Genomic DNA, 18,989 nt, shown 5'->3' with positions numbered 1-18,989 from the left:
CAATGGAGCAGACCTAGGACAGAGACGTCAGTGCCGGAATGAGAAGAGGTGTTAAAGTGTTTAGCAAACTGTAGGTCAGGTAGGTTCAGGGGGGCTGAGCGAAGGTGTTCAGCGAAACGATCGCCCAGTCTACGTTTAGTCTCGCTGATGTATAAGAGTCCACATCTTGAACAATGGATACAGCAAATGAGGTCGGAGGATGTGCAAGTGAAACTCTGTCTAACCTGAAAGGACTGTGTGGGATCCCTGGACAGGGTCGACGGAGGAGGTACAGGGATAGATGTTGCATCTTCTGCGGTTGCAGGGGAAGGTATCTGGGGAGGGGTGGTTTGTGCGGGAATTGATGAGTTAACCAGGGAGTTGCGGAGGGAACGGTCCCTGCGGAAGGCGGAAAGGGGTGGAGATGGGATGATGCGGCTAATGTTGGGATCCCGTTGGAGGTGGCGCAAATTTCAGAGCATTATTTGTTGTAACTGACGGCTGATGGGGTGAAAGGTAAGGAATACGCGGACTCGAGCTCTGTTGGAAATAGGGGAGTAAGGGCGGAGCTGCGGAGACACGAGTGACTGATGAAGTGGAGAGTGAGGAGATCCAAGACAGAATGATGGAACATGAATATCTGTAGAGACTGGAGAAAGACCAGCTCCAGAAAGAAGTGCAGGAAAAATGTTACCGTGATCAAAATACAACAAACAATGCATCTGCAGAAATTGAAGATAAACGAAAATTGCATTGGAACACTTATATTTTTCTGCTACTGGTCATAACTCAGTTCTTGGGAATCTGGAGAGGCGACACTTTGCCACGTATCTATCGGGACGAAAAAACAACGAGGAACTAAGGAGAACGAAGTGGAAAATATGTCTTCAAATAATGATAGGAGCAGAACTATTTAAGATATCTAATATTTACATTATTAGGATTATTTTTTTTAATTAGCATTATTAATAATAAAAGTATGTACAAAATCCAAACTGCAAGAATTCTCCATACATTCTCATTGTCTATAAATTCAATAGTGTAAACTCAGTAGTGTTCATATCTATTTTTAAAGAAAACACACTTGGCACTCATGTTGCCACCAAGGGTGATATGCCTTCCCTTGTTTGAGAGGCATCCTCACTGGACTGGCATTCATATCCAGATTTAGAAGGACTGTAGTCTGTGGTCCTCCCTCATAGACCCGTGGTGTTCGCTGCACCAAGGTTCAGAGCAACCCTCATTCATCAAATACTCATACAGTCTGGAATGGGCCATCGGCAACTTTCCCTGATGAACATCACGCTCTGCTGGGAGACCAACAGGTTTTGGGAGGAACAATACGTATATTTGAAGGTACACAAAATTGCTGGGGAAACTCAGCGGGTGCAGCAGCATCTATGGAGCGAAGGAAATAGGCGACGTTTCGGGCCGAATCCCTTCTTCAGACTGATGGGGGGTGGGGGGGGGGGGAAGAAAGAAGGAAAAGGGGAGGAGGAGGAGGAGCCCGAGGGCGGGCGGATGGGAGGGTGGGAGGAGACAGCTAGAGGGTTAAGGAAGGGGAGGAGACAGCAAGGGCTAGCCAAATTGGGAGAATTCAATGTTAATGCCATAAGGACGCAAGGTCCCCAGACAGAATATGAGGTGCTGTTCCTCCAATTTCCGCTGTTGCTCACTCTGGCAATGGAGGAGACCCAGGACAGAGAGGTAGGAGGTTGTGAAACTGTCTCCGGAGAGAGGAGGAGAACTTCTTCAAAGTAGGCATACCTTGAGGAGATATCGCAGTGGAGTAGACAAAGTGTTCAAAAGGGAACTGCAGATGCTGGAATATCGAAGGTACACAAAATTGCTGGGGAAACTCAGCGGGTGCAGCAGCATCTATGGAGCGAAGGAAATAGTTTCACAACCTCCTACCTCTCTGTCCTGGGTCTCCTCCATTGCCAGGGTGAGCAACAGCGGAAATTGGAGGAACAGCACCTCATATTCCGTCTGGGGACCTTGCGTTCTTATGGCATTAACATTGAATTCTCCCAATTTGGCTAGCCCTTGCTGTCTCCTCCCCTTCCTTAACCCTCTAGCTGTCTCCTCCCACCCTCCCATCCGCCCGCCCTCGGGCTCCTCCTCCTCCTCCCCTTTTCCTTTTTTCTTCCCCCCCCCCCCCCCCCCCCCCCCCCCCACCCCCCATCAGTCTGAAGAAGGGTTTCGGCCCGAAACGTCGCCTATTTCCTTCGCTCCATAGATGCTGCTGCACCCGCTGAGTTTCCCCAGCAATTTTGTGTACCTTCGATATTCCAGCATCTGCTGTTCCCTTTGGAACACTTTGTCTACTCCACTGCGATATCTCCTCAAGGTATGCCTACTTTGAAGACGTTCTCCTCCTCTCTCCGGAGACAGTTTCACAACCTCCTACCTCTCTGTCCTGGGTCTCCTCCATTGCCAGAGTGAGCAACAGCGGATATTGGAGGAACAGCACCTCATATTCCGTCTGGGGACCTTGCGTCCTTATGGCATTAACATTGAATTCTCCCAATTTGGCTAGCCCTTGCTGTCTCCTCCCCTTCCTTAACCCTCTAGCTGTCTCCTGCCACCCTCCCATCCGCCCGCCCTCGGGCTCCTCCTCCTCCTCCCCTTTTCCTTCTTTCTTTCTTTCTTCCCCCCCCCCCCCCCCCCACCCCCCATCAGTCTGAAGAAGCGTTTCGGCCCGAAACGTCGCCTATTTCCTTCGCTCCATAGATGCTGCTGCACCCGCTGAGTTTCCCCAGCAATTTTGTGTACCTTCGATATTCCAGCATCTGCAGTTCCCTTTTGAACAATAAGTATATTTGGTCGTGTTGATATTTCTTCCAGTAGCATTTGATGTCTGTCTGGGAAGATCAACGTGTTCCTGGAATCAACCCGTAAATCAGATAGTCCTCAGTTACGGAGCTGTTTGGGATAAACCATGACAATGAATTGGCTCCAGTGCCTTTTTGTAAATCCACACTCTGCAAAGAGGTGGGCAACCGGTAGATTTGTATTGTGTGTCAGAGGTTATGGGGAGAAGGCAGGAGAATGAGGTTAGGAGAACGCGATGGAGCCGCCATGATTGAATGGAGGAATAGACTTGATGGGGCGAATGGTCTAATTCTGCTTATATCACTCAGAACCTTATCAGCGACTCCTCTCTGTAGCAGCAGCAACATGCATTTTAGACAGACTCTGGTGGTATAGGAAGGGTCTGACTGGGAAGGTCCCTCTCACCATCAGCAAGGTATTGTATCAGCAAGGTATCAGATGGTCTAATATAATCCTCTTCCCCCTTCTGCTTGGAGATGAGGGTGATGATGCCCTTCCTCAAGGAGTCTGAGACACTGCCAACCTGAAGCATAGCATTGTACACTTCCAGCAGGCCTGGCCCACCCAGTCCCACAGAGCCAAGTACAATTCAGACGGCAAATCATCGCTTCCGTGAGTTTTATTCAAGTCAAAGGAATGTGTGGAGCCAGTCAGTTCCGTCAGGATCATTAGTTGGTCCAGACTTTTCAGCTTGCTGTCCTCCAAGATCCGGAGGAGCAGACCCGTCACATATTTTGTTCCAAGCTGTAAAGTGGATAATGTTCACCTCATTGCCAAAACCTTTGCTAAGTTGTCAATAACATCAGTAAATCGTAAGTGTTACTTATTATCAAGTTTGCGTGAATAGTTTGTTCAGGTGTGTGGGAATTGCGGTCCCCTGGTCCAAAAAAGGCTCGCCCACTGTTACATCCCTTGCCCTTCCCAATTGCCTAAGAATAGCTCAAGCACTATTGTAGGTCCCTCTACATTTTGCCAAATGAAACTTCACTGAACATATTTGACAAATTCCATCCCATCTAATCCCTGAACACGATGGTCGGCATGGATGATTTGGGCCGAATGGCATGTTTCCGTGTTCTATGAGATGACTCTATGGTTATGGCAGTCCAAGTCTATATTGAGAAAGTAAATATCTCCGAACTGTGACAACACTGCAACTGCCTGCAATCTCTCGGCATATTCACGCTTCTAATTCCCTTTGACTATTTGGGGGGAAAGACTACGCTCCCCACATGGTGATCATTTTATTTTAATTTCTCAGCCCCGCTCATACATCCTCTGTGGATGAACCATCAATAATGTCATCTGGGACAAATAATGAGGCTAAATTGAATGACAATGGTGTTAGTGAGGGCCTGAGTATCTCGGTACATGAAACATGAAATGTTGTCGCCCTGCAGGGACATTTGAATAAACCGGGCAAAATGATGCCCCCCCCCCCCCCCCTCCTCCATCACGACTTTCCTTCCCTTAGTCTTTTTATGGTTCATAAGTAATTGAAGCAGATATTCGGCCCACCGAGTCTATCTGCCATCCATCCGTGGAATATCTATCTTTCCCTTTCAACTCTCCCACCTTCTCCCCACAACCTTTGACACTATTGCAAATCAATAATATGTCAAACTCCTCAATGTTGCTCCACAATGATTCCACAGTTTAACCATATAACCATATAACCATATAACAATTACAGCACGGAACAGGCCATCTCGGCCCTACAAGTCCGTGCCGAACAATTGTTTTCCCTTAGTCCCACCTGCCTGCACTCACACCATAACCCTCCATTCCCTTCTCATCCATATGCCTATCCAGTTTCACGATCCGGCTGCCTACACACAATCCTCCTCATGTTCATTATAAAGGTACTGGCGCTATGAGGGTTTTCACATTACAATGGCTCAGCGGTACTCATCCATCCCACTCTGACAGCGTGGCACAAACCTACAAACACTTCTGCCGAGATACAAATGTGCAGCAGGTTCATGCTATAGCTGCCACAATTAATAAAATTAGGGGTGGGTTAGCTCTGTTGGTGAGGAATGAAATTCAGTCCCTTGCGAGGGTTGACATAGAATCAGGAGATGTGGGGTCAGTATGGATAGAATTGAGGAATTGTAAGATTAAAACGTCCCCAATGGTAGTTATCTACAGCCTCCAAACAGTAGGCTAGGTATAGGGTGCACGTTTAATCAAGAGTTAAAATTGGCATGGAGCAAAGGCACTGCTACGGTGATTATGGGAGATTGCAACATGAGGGTAGTTTGGGAAAATCAGGGTACTAGACCCCAAGAAAGGATGTTTGTGGAATACCTCAGAGATGGATTGTTAAAGCAGCTTGTACTGGAGCCAACCAGGGAGAAGGCAATTATGGATTTAGTGTTGTGTAATGAACCGGATTTATTCAGGGAACTCAAGGTAAAGGAGCCACTAGGAGGTAGTGACCATAAAATGATGAGCTTGAATCTATAATTTGAGATGGAGAACGGAAAATCGGAAGTGGCAGTATTATAGTTGAGCAGAGGGGACTATGGAGGCATGAGGGAGGAGCTGGTCAAAGTTGACAGGAAAGAGACCCTAGCAGGAATGACCGTGGGACAACCATGGCAGATATTTCTGGGTACAATACAGAATGTGCTGGATCAGTTCATTCCAAAGAGGAAGAAAGATTCTGTGGAGAGTAATTGACGACCGTGACTGACAAGGGAATTCAAGGACAGTGTAAAATTAAAAGATAAGAAATATAACATAGCAAAGATGATCGGGACGGCAGAGGATTGGGAAACTTTTAAAGACAACAAGATAGCTAAAGGGGCAATACGGGGAGAAAAGAGGAAGTACGAAGGCAAGCTAGCCAAGAATATAAATGAGCACAGTAAACAGTTCTTCAGGTATGCGAAGTGGAAAAAATAGATAAGGTAAATGTGAGTCCGTTGAGGACAGGAACAGATGAATATATTATGGCGAACAAGGCAATGGCAGACGAGTTGATCAGGTACTTTGGATCTGTCTTCACTAATGCATGTATCATGCATGTCTCCCTCCTTTCATATACATTCCATTTCAAGCTTCTAAAGTCACAACCCTTCAATCCTCATGTCTCACATCTGTCTTTTCATCTCTTGCCTTTGTCCAAATATCTGACTGCAAAATACCCCCACCCTCCACCATCACATGTATCCACCTATTACCTGCCAGACTTTGCCCTGTTCCTCCTCCCTATAGCTCCCCAACCAACCCACTACCACCGCAATTAGTCTGAAGAAGGATCCCGAACTCAAACCTCGCCTATCCATGTTCTATGGGGATTCTGCCTGATCTGCACAGTTTTTGCCTTTTTTCTCTGCTCCACCTAATGGATATGTCTCACCCTGCACAAGTTTTCTTTTGGTTTCCCTTATTTTCCCCGTGTCAAATGTGTAGTAGTGGATACGGCCCCAGTTATACCTGCCTATTCGTTGATTACATCGAATGCTCTTTGCTCGACACATAACCAGCAGACCCCCCAAACATGTCTCTGTTACATCGATGGCTGTGTCGGGGCTGCCTCCTGCACACTGGGGCCGAATGATTGCGTTAACATCACTATTAATTTCGACCCAGCCCTAAACTTCGTTTGATGTATCTGTGACAACTCTCTCCGGGCTCTTGAGATCTCTGGATCGACCACAGGTGATATAATAGAATATCCACCGACACGTAGTAGAAACCCATTGATTCTCACAGCTACCTTACTACACCTACACCCACATCTCTTGCAAGGTCTCCATCTCTTAGTCTGAGTCTCTCCGCCTCTTCTCCAATTGCTCCCAAGATAATGCTTCCACTCCAGGATATCTGAGATGTCCTCTTCTCGTTTTAAGATTACAAAACAAATAATGGGTGTCGTTTCAGTGTCTCAGAGACACTCGTTTCTTGACGAAATAAGAACACATTAACATCAAACATCATCCAAAGTATTTATTAAGTTTTTCGATCTTTTCATTAAACATGGTGAGAATGAAAAAATATTATTGACCATAACCAGAACAGTGTAAGGCGTGGGAAAGCCGAGATTGCATTGATTTGATCTCCAGCGCTCTCCTAAGCATTCATGCGGAATATTGGAAAAGGCTCAAAAAGACAAATTCCGATAAATTGTTTATCATTCAAACAATGTCACTTTGATCTCTCTTCCGTGGAAATATCTATCCAGTCAGTTTCCTACACGCGCGCATTAGCAGAATAAAGATGTTTTCGTTCAAGCTCTCGGACCAACATCAAATGCATTCATCGCTTCAGGATCGCGTTGTAAGAAAGTACCTGAGGAATAAAAACATTGCGTAAGCAAATATGTACAATGGAGTTCATTAGAACAAGTCATATCGTTAAGAACACATCGGGGGAAGCTGTCGACAAGGAAGAAGTTTGAACTTTTTAATTCTTATGATAGAGTTTTGAACTGGTTAAAATGGCCGAGTTTTCCAGACAATTATAAAGCTTATCTCTCTGGAATGTGTTTTTGGAGAGCCATGACCATATTCCACCTTGAACGAAAAGCTCAAAGTTTAACCCCTTGGACCTGCTTGTATGGTAGTTAACCTTTTGGTACCTACTTGTATGTTGTTGGTACCTGCTTGTATGGTAGTTAAAGAATGGGATATTATGTAAGAATTCTGAGTGGATATATATGGTATAGTCTAGATTAGATTAAGATTAGGTAAATTGGAAAGATATATACATATAATCGTGTATATGTTGTGTTTTATATTTGGTTTTTTACTTCTTATGTATTTTCCTGATTTATTTCGTCTTTCACTGGTGCTGGTTTTATAAATTCATATAAGAAAAGACAAAATATGAAACGTTATGTAACTTTTTATGAGGCTCTACCAAGGGGGAGGAGCTCAATGTACAACAACATCACCGAGGTCTATATATTTTTTGCCATCATTGATGGCTATTCGTCTTTAAGGTATATTTTCTTAGATACCTTAATAGCACCTTTTGTTTTTAAGCACAATCAAGATTTTTATTTGTTTATATTTTTGTAAGTAATTGTATATCACATTTTTTTCTTTCTTTTTCTAAGGCACTTTACAAGAAGGAGATGCAATATAAATCTAATAACTCGGGATGACCAACCAGCTCCCAGAAATCTGAGGTATTTGGTTGCACCATATGATTCAAGAATACTATCTTGATGTACAATGCAAGACGATAGACAAATAAAGAATGGAGGAATAACATTCTGTAGTTGGAATATAAGGGGTGCCAACGAACCAATCAAGAGGGGTAACATTTTTGCCCAACTAAAATCTTTGAAAAGCGACATAATGTTTTTGCAGGAAACGCATATGAAACAACCAACACAAATGAGATTAAAGGCGAAGTGGATAGGCCAAACATACTACTCCTCATTTACTTCTAAATCTCGGGGTACGGCTATTCTTATTAGAAAAGGTATTCCTTTTAAATTAAAGAATACTATATCAGATAAAGAGGGAAGATATATTATAGTTTCGGGAGACAGTTATGCAACCCCACTAACTATGATAAATATTTACGCTCCGAATTTTGACAACACCCAATTTTTTGATAAAATTATAGATATAATATCAGAGTTTAATTACCAAAATGTGATAATAGGGGAGGACTTTAGCTAAGTTTTAGATTCATATCTAGATAAATCAGCAAAACAAAGGAGGAGTAATTTTAAATCTAAGACTAGTGAACTCCTAAATACATATATAAAAAATACAAATATAATAGATGTATGGAGATCTGCTAATCCAGTTGGAAGGGAATACTCGTTTTACTCTTCGGTACATAAAACTTACTCAAGAATTTATTATTTTTTAGTGGATATGAAATTAATGCCATATACAAACAATCCAACATACCACATTAGTAGTATCTCAGATCACTCTCCGTTGACATTTTCAGTAAAATTTGAGGGAATGCCGGGTAAAAAATATTTTTGAAGGTTTAATACACATATTTTAAATGACTTGCAAGGCTATCAATATTTAAAACAACAAATGAAGCTTTTCTTGATACATGTGATACACCAGGTACTTCGCCTTCTTTATTATGGGAAAGTTTTAAGGTATTTATTAGAGGAATTATAATTTCATCTCAAAGTTTTCAAAATAAAAAGAATAAGACAGAACAAATGTTGTTAGAACAAGAAATCAGACGGTTAGAGTTAGATAATGCTAAAGATTCCACGACAGATAAACACAATAAGATAATATTACTGAAATTTAAACTTAATCGAAGTTTATCGGCAAGAGTAATAAGACTATTCCAAATTACAAAACAGGAACATTTTGAGTTTGGTGACAAACCACATAAGCTTTTTGCTCGCCAATTGAAAAAAACAAGAAAAGGAAAATACTATAACTAAAATTAAATTAGAGAAAGGTGAATTACTAATACTACCTAAAGATATTAATAATAGATTTGCTCAATTATACCAACATTTATACACATCTAAAATTAAAATAGAAGATAGTAAAAATTTTAAAAATGTAGATAATTGTAATCTTCCAAAACTGGACCTTTTGGAACAAGAGGAACTTGGAGCTCAAATTACAATCAAAGAAATAGGTGAAACAATAAAATCGTTGAAAAATGGTAAGACACCGGGACCAGATGGTTTTAGTAATGAATTTTATTAAAAAAATCATGAGATAACGACCCCTTATTTATTTAATTTATACTCCCATGCTTTTAAAGAAAACAAACTACCTGAAACACTAACAGAATCAACTATTACGCGTATTCCAAAAAAAGATAAAGATTTAGAAGATCCAGGCTCATGCAGAGCTATATCACTTTTAAATACTGATCAGAAAATCTTAGCAAAGACTTTAGCAAGAAGATTAAGCAAATATATCAATAAATTGGTAAACCCTGATCAAATGGGATTTATACCCAAAATATACTCATTTAATAATTTGAGACGCCTGTTTAATATAATGTACTCGCATAAAGTATAGGAAGCAGATATATCAATTATTTCTTTGGATGCAGAGAAAGCATTTGATCAGGTAGAGTGGCAATACTTATATAAAGTACTGCAAACAATGAATATGGGAGAGAATTTTATAACATGGGTAAAATTATTGTATGATAAACCGATCGGAAGAATTGTAACTAACAACATGTTATCTCAAAAATGTCAACTATCAAGGGGTAATAGGCAGGGATGTGCGTTATCACCCCTGCTATTTGCACTTATGATAGAACCCCTGGCTGAAAGTATAAGAATTCATCCGAATATTCAGGGCTATAATACCAGGGACACAAAGAATAAAATCTCATTATATGCAGACGATATACTTTTATATATTACAAAGTCACAAACGAGCATACCAAATGTAGTAAATTTAATAGAGGAATTTGGGTCTTTGGGTCTGGATATAGAATAAACTGGAATAAAAGTGAAATCATGACATTAAAACCTCAAGAACCTACACACTTATTGAAGTTCCCCTTTAAAATCGCAACAGTAAATTTTAATTATTTGGGTATTCAGATTACTAGAAAATATAAAGCATTATTCAACGCTAATTTTATACCTTTATTAAATAAACTTAATACGCTGATTAAAATTTGGAAAACACTTCCTTTATCAATATTAGGTAGAATAAATGCAATAAAAATGATCTTCCTACCACAATTACTATACCTATTTCAGTCTATACCGGTATATACACCAAAATATATATATTTTAAATTAGACTCTAATATTACTAATTTTATTTGGGACTATAGATCACATAGAATTACAAAAAAACACTTATGTAAACCAAAAGAGGTCGGGGGACTTTCACTTCAGAATGTTATGTATTATTACTTGCAGTGCATATTAAGAATATAACTTATTGGTTGGATAGTTCTACCGAACAGACAGAATGGATAAAAATGGAGAAAGAGGATTGTCATCCTTGTAATATAGGAACGTTCCTTGTAATATAGGAACGATCCTCTTCTCCCCGAAAAAACTGAATAACATAATATATAAGAAGAACCCAATTATATATGGTACAATAAGAATTTGGAAACAAATAAAATTATCTTTAAAATTAAGAAATTTATCTTTGTTAATGCCAATAGCGAATAATCCTTTATTTAAACCATCTCTTATTGATAAGACATATAACCAATGGGAAAGTCTCGGAATTAGAAGGATCGGGGATATGTACGAAATGGGAAACCTACAATACAATACAATACAATACAAATTTATTGTCATTTGAGCCCCAGTGAGACTCAGACGAAATTTTGTTTCCACAGCCATACAAACAAAAACAATGTCCTACAGACATACACACAATTAAGTTCACACAAACATCCATCACAGTGAACCCACTGTGATGGAAGGCAAAAGTCTTTTCTCTCCCCTGCTCTCCATGTCTCTCCCGATGTCCAAGCCCCAGGCGGGCGATGATAAGTCCCACGGCCATTTTAGGCCGTGCCGGGCGATTTACGGCCCCGCTCCCGGTCTAGAAGTCTCGAAGTTGGAGCCCCCGGCGGGCGCTGTAATGTCCCACGGCCACGAAGCCGTGCCGGGTGATGTACTTCCCCGCTCCGGGTCGTTCCAAACCCCGCGACACGGGCTGGAGAAGTCGCGTTGCGGGAGCTCCGGGAAGCGGTCTCTCTCTCCCCCCGGACCCGCGAGCTCCCGATGTCCCGACAGTCCACCGGACCTGCGGCTGCGTTGCTGGAGCCTCCGAGCCCCAGAAGTCGAGTCGCAGCAGCGAGTCACCACCGCTCCCCACGTTCCGAGGCCGGCCAGCCCCACGATGGTGAGTAGTCCGCAGCGCAGTCTCCCGAGCCCCCGGGTCGTTCAGGTTGGAGGCCGCTCCACGGTGCTAGGCCCCAACGACAACGGAGACCCGACAGGGAAAAGGTCGGGTCTCCCGGACAGGGAAGAGATTTTAAACGGTTTCCCCCCCCCCCCCCCCCCCCCCCCCCCGCCCCCCACATATACACATTTAAAAACCAGTATTTAAAAAACACCAAACACTACATTTAACTAGACAAAAAATAAAAAAAGTCAGACAGGCTGTAGGAGCCGCTGCAACGAGTCGCGCCGCCACCAGGAACCTACTATCATTCCAATAATTACAATTAAAATTTAAACTGAAAAACAACCAATATTTTAAATATCTTCAGATTTGCGATTTCATGAAAGAATATACACAAGGATATCAAAAAATAACTGCTGGATTATTGGAAGAAGCAATGAATATTGAAGCTGACTCACAAAAATTTATATCATATTTATATAATAGTATTCTAACTATAGACCTACCATCGACAGAGGTACTTAGAGAAGAGTGGGAACGGGAACTAATGATAAAAATTACGAAGGTTACATGGGAAAAGTACTTGATATATATTCACAAATGTTCGATTAATGTAAGACATAATCTAATTCAATTAAAAATTTTACATAGACTATATTATTCAAAAACAAGATTGAACAAATATATCCGCCATTTGTGATAAATGTCTATCCCAAAATGCAACTATAACGCACTCCTTAATTTCCTGCATAAAAGTTTATAGATTTTGGAGTGATATTTTCGAAATATTTACAAAATTATTCAAGATAAGAATGGAACCTAATACTGAAATGATTATATTTGGCGTAATGGAAGATGGGAATAAATTGAACACATCTCAAAATTTATTTTTTAACTATGGTTTAATAATAGCAAAACAATTAATACTTAAATATTGGGGAAAATACATCAATACCAACGCTTAAAATGTGGATTGCAAGTATGTTGGACACCGCACATCTTGAGGAAATGCGATTCCTCCTAATGGATAAATCAGACCAATTCATAACGAGTTGGTCTCCATTTGTCGTCTTTTTGGAATCATATGGTGCAACACAATTGTAAAAAATAACTGTTTCAGTACTGGACGAGGGTTGGTCAAGATTATAAACAATGATCTTACTTTTTTTTTAATGTTTTATTGTCTTTTTTCTATTTTCTTTTTCTCAACTTTCTTCACTCGTTCGTCTTTTTTCTTTTTCTTCACACACTATATATCTCACGTCTTTCTATCCTCTACAATCTAATTTATTTTTCCTATTCTAATCTCTCTTTAATATAACAAAAAAAAAGAAGCTGTACATAAAATGTATTGTGAAAATATATATTAGGCACTTTGGTGCCATATTATTGTACTTCTAATAAAATAAAATAATAGAAAAAAAAAGAACTAGTCATGATAATATTGTCTCCATTAAATCCTCTTAATATTTCCTGACAATTAATAGATACTGACTTCATGATATCATGTGCAGGCAATGTAAAAGTAACTTGTTTTTAAATTTCAACACAAGTGTATGCAATGTTCTCATTGATAAATTTAATTCGTATAGTGTCGCTGATATTTCACCATAGTCCTCAATGTTCGGTGGGAAATGAATCCTGAATTGCACAACTCCCAACCCACACATCGCTGGTGTCGGGATACAGACAGAGGAAGCAAACAATGACATGTATTGCTTACCGCCTTCATGGCTCTGATGTAAAACATGGAAACGAGTCGTCGACCCCAATAGGTGCTGCAAGGGCAGGAACATTGAATGTGCCGCAGTGAAGTTGGTCATTGCTGTTTGTAGAGCAGGCAGCCGGGAAAGCAGGATCAGTGAGAATATGCGGAGTCCGCTCTGCGGGAGTGATAAATAATGACAGGAATCTCAGTGCGTGAGAGACGGCATCGCACGGCGAGGTTTGTCCAATTATGGAAGAACGGCGACATTGGAATAATCATCAGGACGAATTGTGTATAATTCTGTTTTGTGAAAGGACCGGTTGTTGGTGCACGGTGACTGGGAATGGTTTCTGTTTTCTACCGCGATTCGAGTGCAGGATTACAACACAGCATATGGGAAATAAAAGCCGACATGAACATGCAATATCTGATAGTGATGTGGTCCACATTACAGTCGGGAGTGGCACCTTGTTGGAGTGAGAACAGAACTGCTCGTGGGCTGCTTTCTCAGAACATTGTATTTTATTTCATGAAAACCTTGAAGCACGGAAGTGAATACAGAAAAACTCAATCCGTGGAACGATTTTCTACACAGATGTCCGCTTACTGTGGGATGGAAGATACTGAACTCACCGTCATTGTCGACATCATAGCAGGCAACTGCGATATTCAGAAGGTCATAATCGCCAGAGCCCATTGTGAACTGACAGCTCGGAGAAACGATGGTTTTACTCTCGGCATCGTCATAGTCGTCAGGAACCAAGTCTGGGAGGAAGCATAAGCCAGAATGATGGTCCTGAAAGTCAAGGGCCTACAGCAAGCTCCGACTGATGAGAGAGTCTGTTGATCGTGTGAATGGGGATTTTGAAGGAGAGAGGGTGTTGAGTCGTGTTGTGGCCATGAACTAATTAGTCGCGCATCAAGCCTGCGCATTCATTTCACATAGCAAGGCCAACAACGCATTGTGTGTCAAAGGAGAAACATTGAATGTTTCGTTCAATCACAGCTGGTTACAGACGAGAGATGTTTCTTCAAATTCAAACCCGACCACTGTTCCCTAGGAAAGCAAATCTCTTCCAACACCTTGAGATCTTTTCCCACTCATTTCTCGGCGGACATGTTCACGCACATTTCTATGGTAGTTTCTGATCACAGGCAGAATGAAATTAAATAAGAAAAAAATGAAAATAAAACATTGTACCAACCGTGAACGCTGGAGGAGTTTCCTTCGGGATGTTCTTGTCCAAGAAGAGAACCATCCAGAGGGTCGCTGGTGTAATATTCGAGTTGATTGATGGAATCAATGGAACCAGAGACTAAAAGTCAGCACAGCACAAGCGACAGTTATAAAACTCTCCAATTTCAGGTTCCATATTTTACTTGCCCTTTTCTTTCTCTTCTGATTCCATCTTCTGCCGCCCTTTGACTTCTCCATTTCTCCGCTTATCACGCCCAGCCTTCGTGACGACCTCCTCTCTTCTCCCCCAAATTCGCTCATCTGCAAATTAACCTCCCCTCCCCCCCCCCCCCCCCCCCCCCCCCCCCCGGTATGGATGTACCTCTCATATTTCAGATCTTACCCCACCTCTCCCCCGGGCTTCTTTCTATTATCTGCCTCCCCGTGGTCCTCTTGAAGAAGGGTCCCGTCACCTCTCTGCCCATTTCCCGTCATAGATGCTGACTGACCGCTGAGCTCCTCCAGCAGATTGTTTTTATTGCCTGACGTACCTGTTGTTTTTGTTTTATTTTCTATTACGTGATCATTAATGCGATTGTTGGAATTGAGGCCACATTTATCCTTTCAAAAATGGATGTCAGGTGCAAATACTCACCTGAATCATGTGTCTGACTGAAATTGCTGGCTGCAGGAATATCCTCAATCTCTTCATAAATTGCCTGGTAAAAGACGATCGGTGATCCCCTGCCACTAATATCTGCAGCTGCCGGAGACACGGTTGGGTTTAACTTACTGACGTGCAATACTTGAATTTAACAGTTCAACCTTTGTGAACGAGATGCAAAATGGTAACGCGTTGATAATCAAGGTAAAGTGTTGGTGAGCAGAAACATCGAAGAATCCCGCTGCACGGATAATGTCTAATTGCAAAAACGAGCTAATGATATTAACATCAAGAAGATCTAAAGCATGCTGCGTCAGTAGGACTTCCTCACGTTGGCGATTATTACATTCTGGGTGGCGTTGCTAGGTATTTGCAGATGGCAGCAGTGTTGCGGACGGTGACGAGAAAAGAAAGTTTACCAGGTTTGTCAATTTAGGAAGTAGAAACATAGAAACATAGAAAATGGGTGCAGGAGTAGGCCATACGGCCCTTCGAGCCTGCACCGACATTCAATATGATCATGGCTGACCATCCAATTCAGTATCCTGTACCTGCCTTCTCTCCATACCCCCTGATCCCTTTAGCCACAAGGGCCACATCTAACTCCCTATTAAATATAGCCAATGAACTGGCCTCAACTACCTTCTGTGGCAGAGAATTACAGAGATTCACCACTCTCTGTGTGAAAAATGTGTTTCTCATCTCGGTCCTAAAAGATTTCCCCCTTATCATTAAACTGTGACCCCTTGTTATGGACTTCCCCAACATCGGGAACAATCTTTCTGCATCTAGTCTGTCCAACCCCTTAAGAATGTTGTAAGTTTCTATACGATCCCCCCTCAATCGCCTAAATTCTAGCGAGTACATCCGAGTCTACCCAATCTTTCTTCATATGAAAGTCCTGACATCACAGGAATCAGTCTGGTGAACCTTCTCTGAATTCCCTCTATGGCAAGAATGTATTTCCTCAGATTAGGACACCAAAAGTGTACGCAATACTCCAGGTGTGGTCTCACCAAGACTGCAGTAGAACCTCCCTGCTCCTATACTCAAATCCTTTTGCTATGAATATTAACATACCATTCGCTTTCTTCACTGCCTGCTGCACCTGCATGTCTACTTTCAATGACTGGTGTACCATGACACCCAGGTCTCGTTGCATCTCCCCTTTTCCTAATCGGCCACCATTCAGATAATAGTCTACTCTCCTGTTTTTGCCACCAAAGTGCAGGCCGCGTGATTTCTCACATTTATCCACTTTGTGAGAGAAGTGACAGATAAGTGAGAGATAAGGATTGCGTTGCATCAAATGTATGTTAAGAGATGGGGAATAAGGAAGTCCTAGTTCATTAAACGCGAGGGAAGTGCAACATCTCGTTGTGATGAATAGAATCTAATCAGAATGTTCTGCAGCGGGTCCGCATTAATGAAATCAGCCAAATGTTGAACAGATATTTGAACGACGGTCACGTGACCAATCGAACAGGCATCCAACAAGAAACTATTAACCTTTCCATTCTGTTACTACAATTGAAGAATTCCAATAGAGCCGCTAAAAGAGTTACAAAATATACTTATTTCATAATGCAAGACCATTGAGAAAAGTGGTTGGAACCGGAGTCTCACTGAGTTGTGAAATACTATCCGGTACAATAATTGTGTCAAGTTGAACCTCACCTCGTTTTGCTGCCCGTCTACGTGATATCATCATCAGTGCGAGTAATTCACCGATGAGGACGATTCCAAGGGTTATACAGGCGACAACAATCATAGAGGGCATCTTATTCCCCAACACTGAAATGCAAATTCAGGGATAACTTCATAACAGACGTTGTAGCTCCATAGTTAAAGCAGGCGCAGCGAACTTTCATTAATTTTCACCTCTGATTGTGCATTTTCCTTTGCCACGAATGTTCCCAATAATCCTCTGGGGGCATTGCAGCAGATTAACACGTGAGCGGAAATCAATAAAAAAACTATTTCTCAGTGAGGCCGGGTTTATCAGGACCATCCGTTGCAGTGGTCCCCATTGGCTGCAGGCCGCGTGATTTCTCATGCCATGGAGGACAAACTCGACCGAAGCAAGTTATTTTCTATTCCACTCACATTTCCACTCACAGACCTGGATTTGGAACGATTGCCCGTTCAAGAACACATACAAATATCCCCAGATTAGCCGCGTGTGCAAATAGATTGTGCGATTCAATGATCATCACCAAGCATCTCGCGACAGAGGAACTCGAATAGAAAGATACATTTTCGGAGTCGAGTCTGAACTAGTTTAATGAAAACAAGACAAGCAATAACACTCATAATTAGGGCTCTGCCGTTGACGTTTTGTTTTACATTTTTTCTGCCGATGACAACTACACAGGGGTTATGACGTCACAAAGAGTTGTGGTGAATTCAACGGAATTCCCTGTCGTGCTGGGCGGAACGGGATGAATACAGAACATATCGGAAAGTCCTGATTCCTAATCAGTGGCGCCCTGCATCCAACTAGCAGATGCATCATTATATACAAACATAATGTGTATCCACTGAGCTCGGCACACACCCGGTGTCATACAATCCAAATCAGAGGAATACTGACACCAAGAAGTGCATGTTCTAAATGTTGACATCGTTTTGCTCAGCTGATGCTTGTTACAAAGGGCCGAACATGTATGAAATACACTAAGAGTAAGTCATCAGGGGTATTTCGACGATAATTTATAAAAGAGCGAACCCTTTTCTCCACTGACTCGAAATGCAACCTTCAGTTAGGAATAATGACACCGACAAATTCATCTCAACGTCACAACTTATCTTGGTTCCAACACATGATACGAATTCATTAATAGCCGCTACTCTAAAATCAGTAATCCTAACCGAAAAGCGCATAGAAATTTTACCAACTGCCACCTTTCATTGAGACAGCTCATCGCCACTTTATTGGGGGTGTCGAGGGCGGACAACAATGCGGACGTCCGCATTCTGTGCCGTCACAAAGATATCTTGGCTGGCGTTGGGCACAGTTTTAGAAGTTTGCAAGACTGGTTCGAATACTGGGCTAAACAATGTGTAAGCTATCCATCGTGTATTTTAGTAATTAGCAAATCGTACCAAGCGAATATCAGCATTGTCAGCAAAGATTGGAATTTCAAACATCAACATCGCGTGAATAATAAATACCTGAAATGCTGGAGCCAGAGGGAGTCAAAACTGGACCTGTGAACATTATTGCAAACACATATTATCAACTTTATCTAATTAGGTTTTCTGCATTAAAGAAACTAAAAATCACATTTAATTATGATTTTAAAGTAAATGATCCAGGAATCTGTCGAACAAGACGTACCGGAACAAATAACAATGACATCTTCCTTGTGATCACAGTCATGCTGACCGAGCGGTGAAGCCAGACAACGGGACAGGAATGATTCAGTTCCTGTGCATTTGACTTCTTCCAGCCAGATATCCCCGGAGACTGGGGCAATGGCAGCCGCTGCTGGAGTCCAACGAGCAGCGCCACATCCCAACTGCCTGCAGACGACATTGGCATCGGCAAGATCCCAGGAGTCATCACACACTGTGCCCCAGCTGTTGTTGAACAATAACTGAACCGTTCCGGAGCAATTGTTGCTGCCGCCATCAAGCCGCAGTGGTAGATCTGTAAAGTTACAAATAATCACTTATTATGCGTTAAATACACATCCGGAATTGACGTCAGGCTGATGCTAAAATTAATAAAGATGACTCGCCTGGTAAACGGCGAGATTGAGATTCATTTCCTTCGTCACAGGCCTTTCCACTGGATCTCTCTGGCATTTGGGCATCTGTGGAGAAGAG

General features: G+C 41.9%; 1 protein-coding gene across 1 annotated transcript; it reads right to left on the bottom strand.

Annotated features, from left to right (window-relative positions):
* Positions 1-15,069: 15,069 nt before the first annotated feature.
* LOC116967291 (scavenger receptor cysteine-rich type 1 protein M130-like) lies at positions 15,070-18,854 on the bottom strand. The gene is made up of 5 exons (XM_033013791.1): positions 18,851-18,854; positions 18,499-18,810; positions 18,333-18,368; positions 16,836-16,952; positions 15,070-15,257 (listed from the first exon to the last, which is right to left on the bottom strand). Exons 1-5 carry the CDS (start codon positions 18,852-18,854, stop codon positions 15,070-15,072), a joined length of 657 nt encoding a protein of 218 aa, XP_032869682.1.
* Between the last annotated feature and the right edge of the window lie 135 nt (positions 18,855-18,989).

Source organism: Amblyraja radiata, chromosome 39 (genome assembly GCF_010909765.2).
Source record: "Amblyraja radiata isolate CabotCenter1 chromosome 39, sAmbRad1.1.pri, whole genome shotgun sequence".
In the NCBI taxonomy this organism is placed as follows: domain Eukaryota; kingdom Metazoa; phylum Chordata; class Chondrichthyes; order Rajiformes; family Rajidae; genus Amblyraja; species Amblyraja radiata.
Note: the sequence above shows the minus strand (reverse complement) of the source record. Positions and strands in the feature narration are given on the sequence as shown.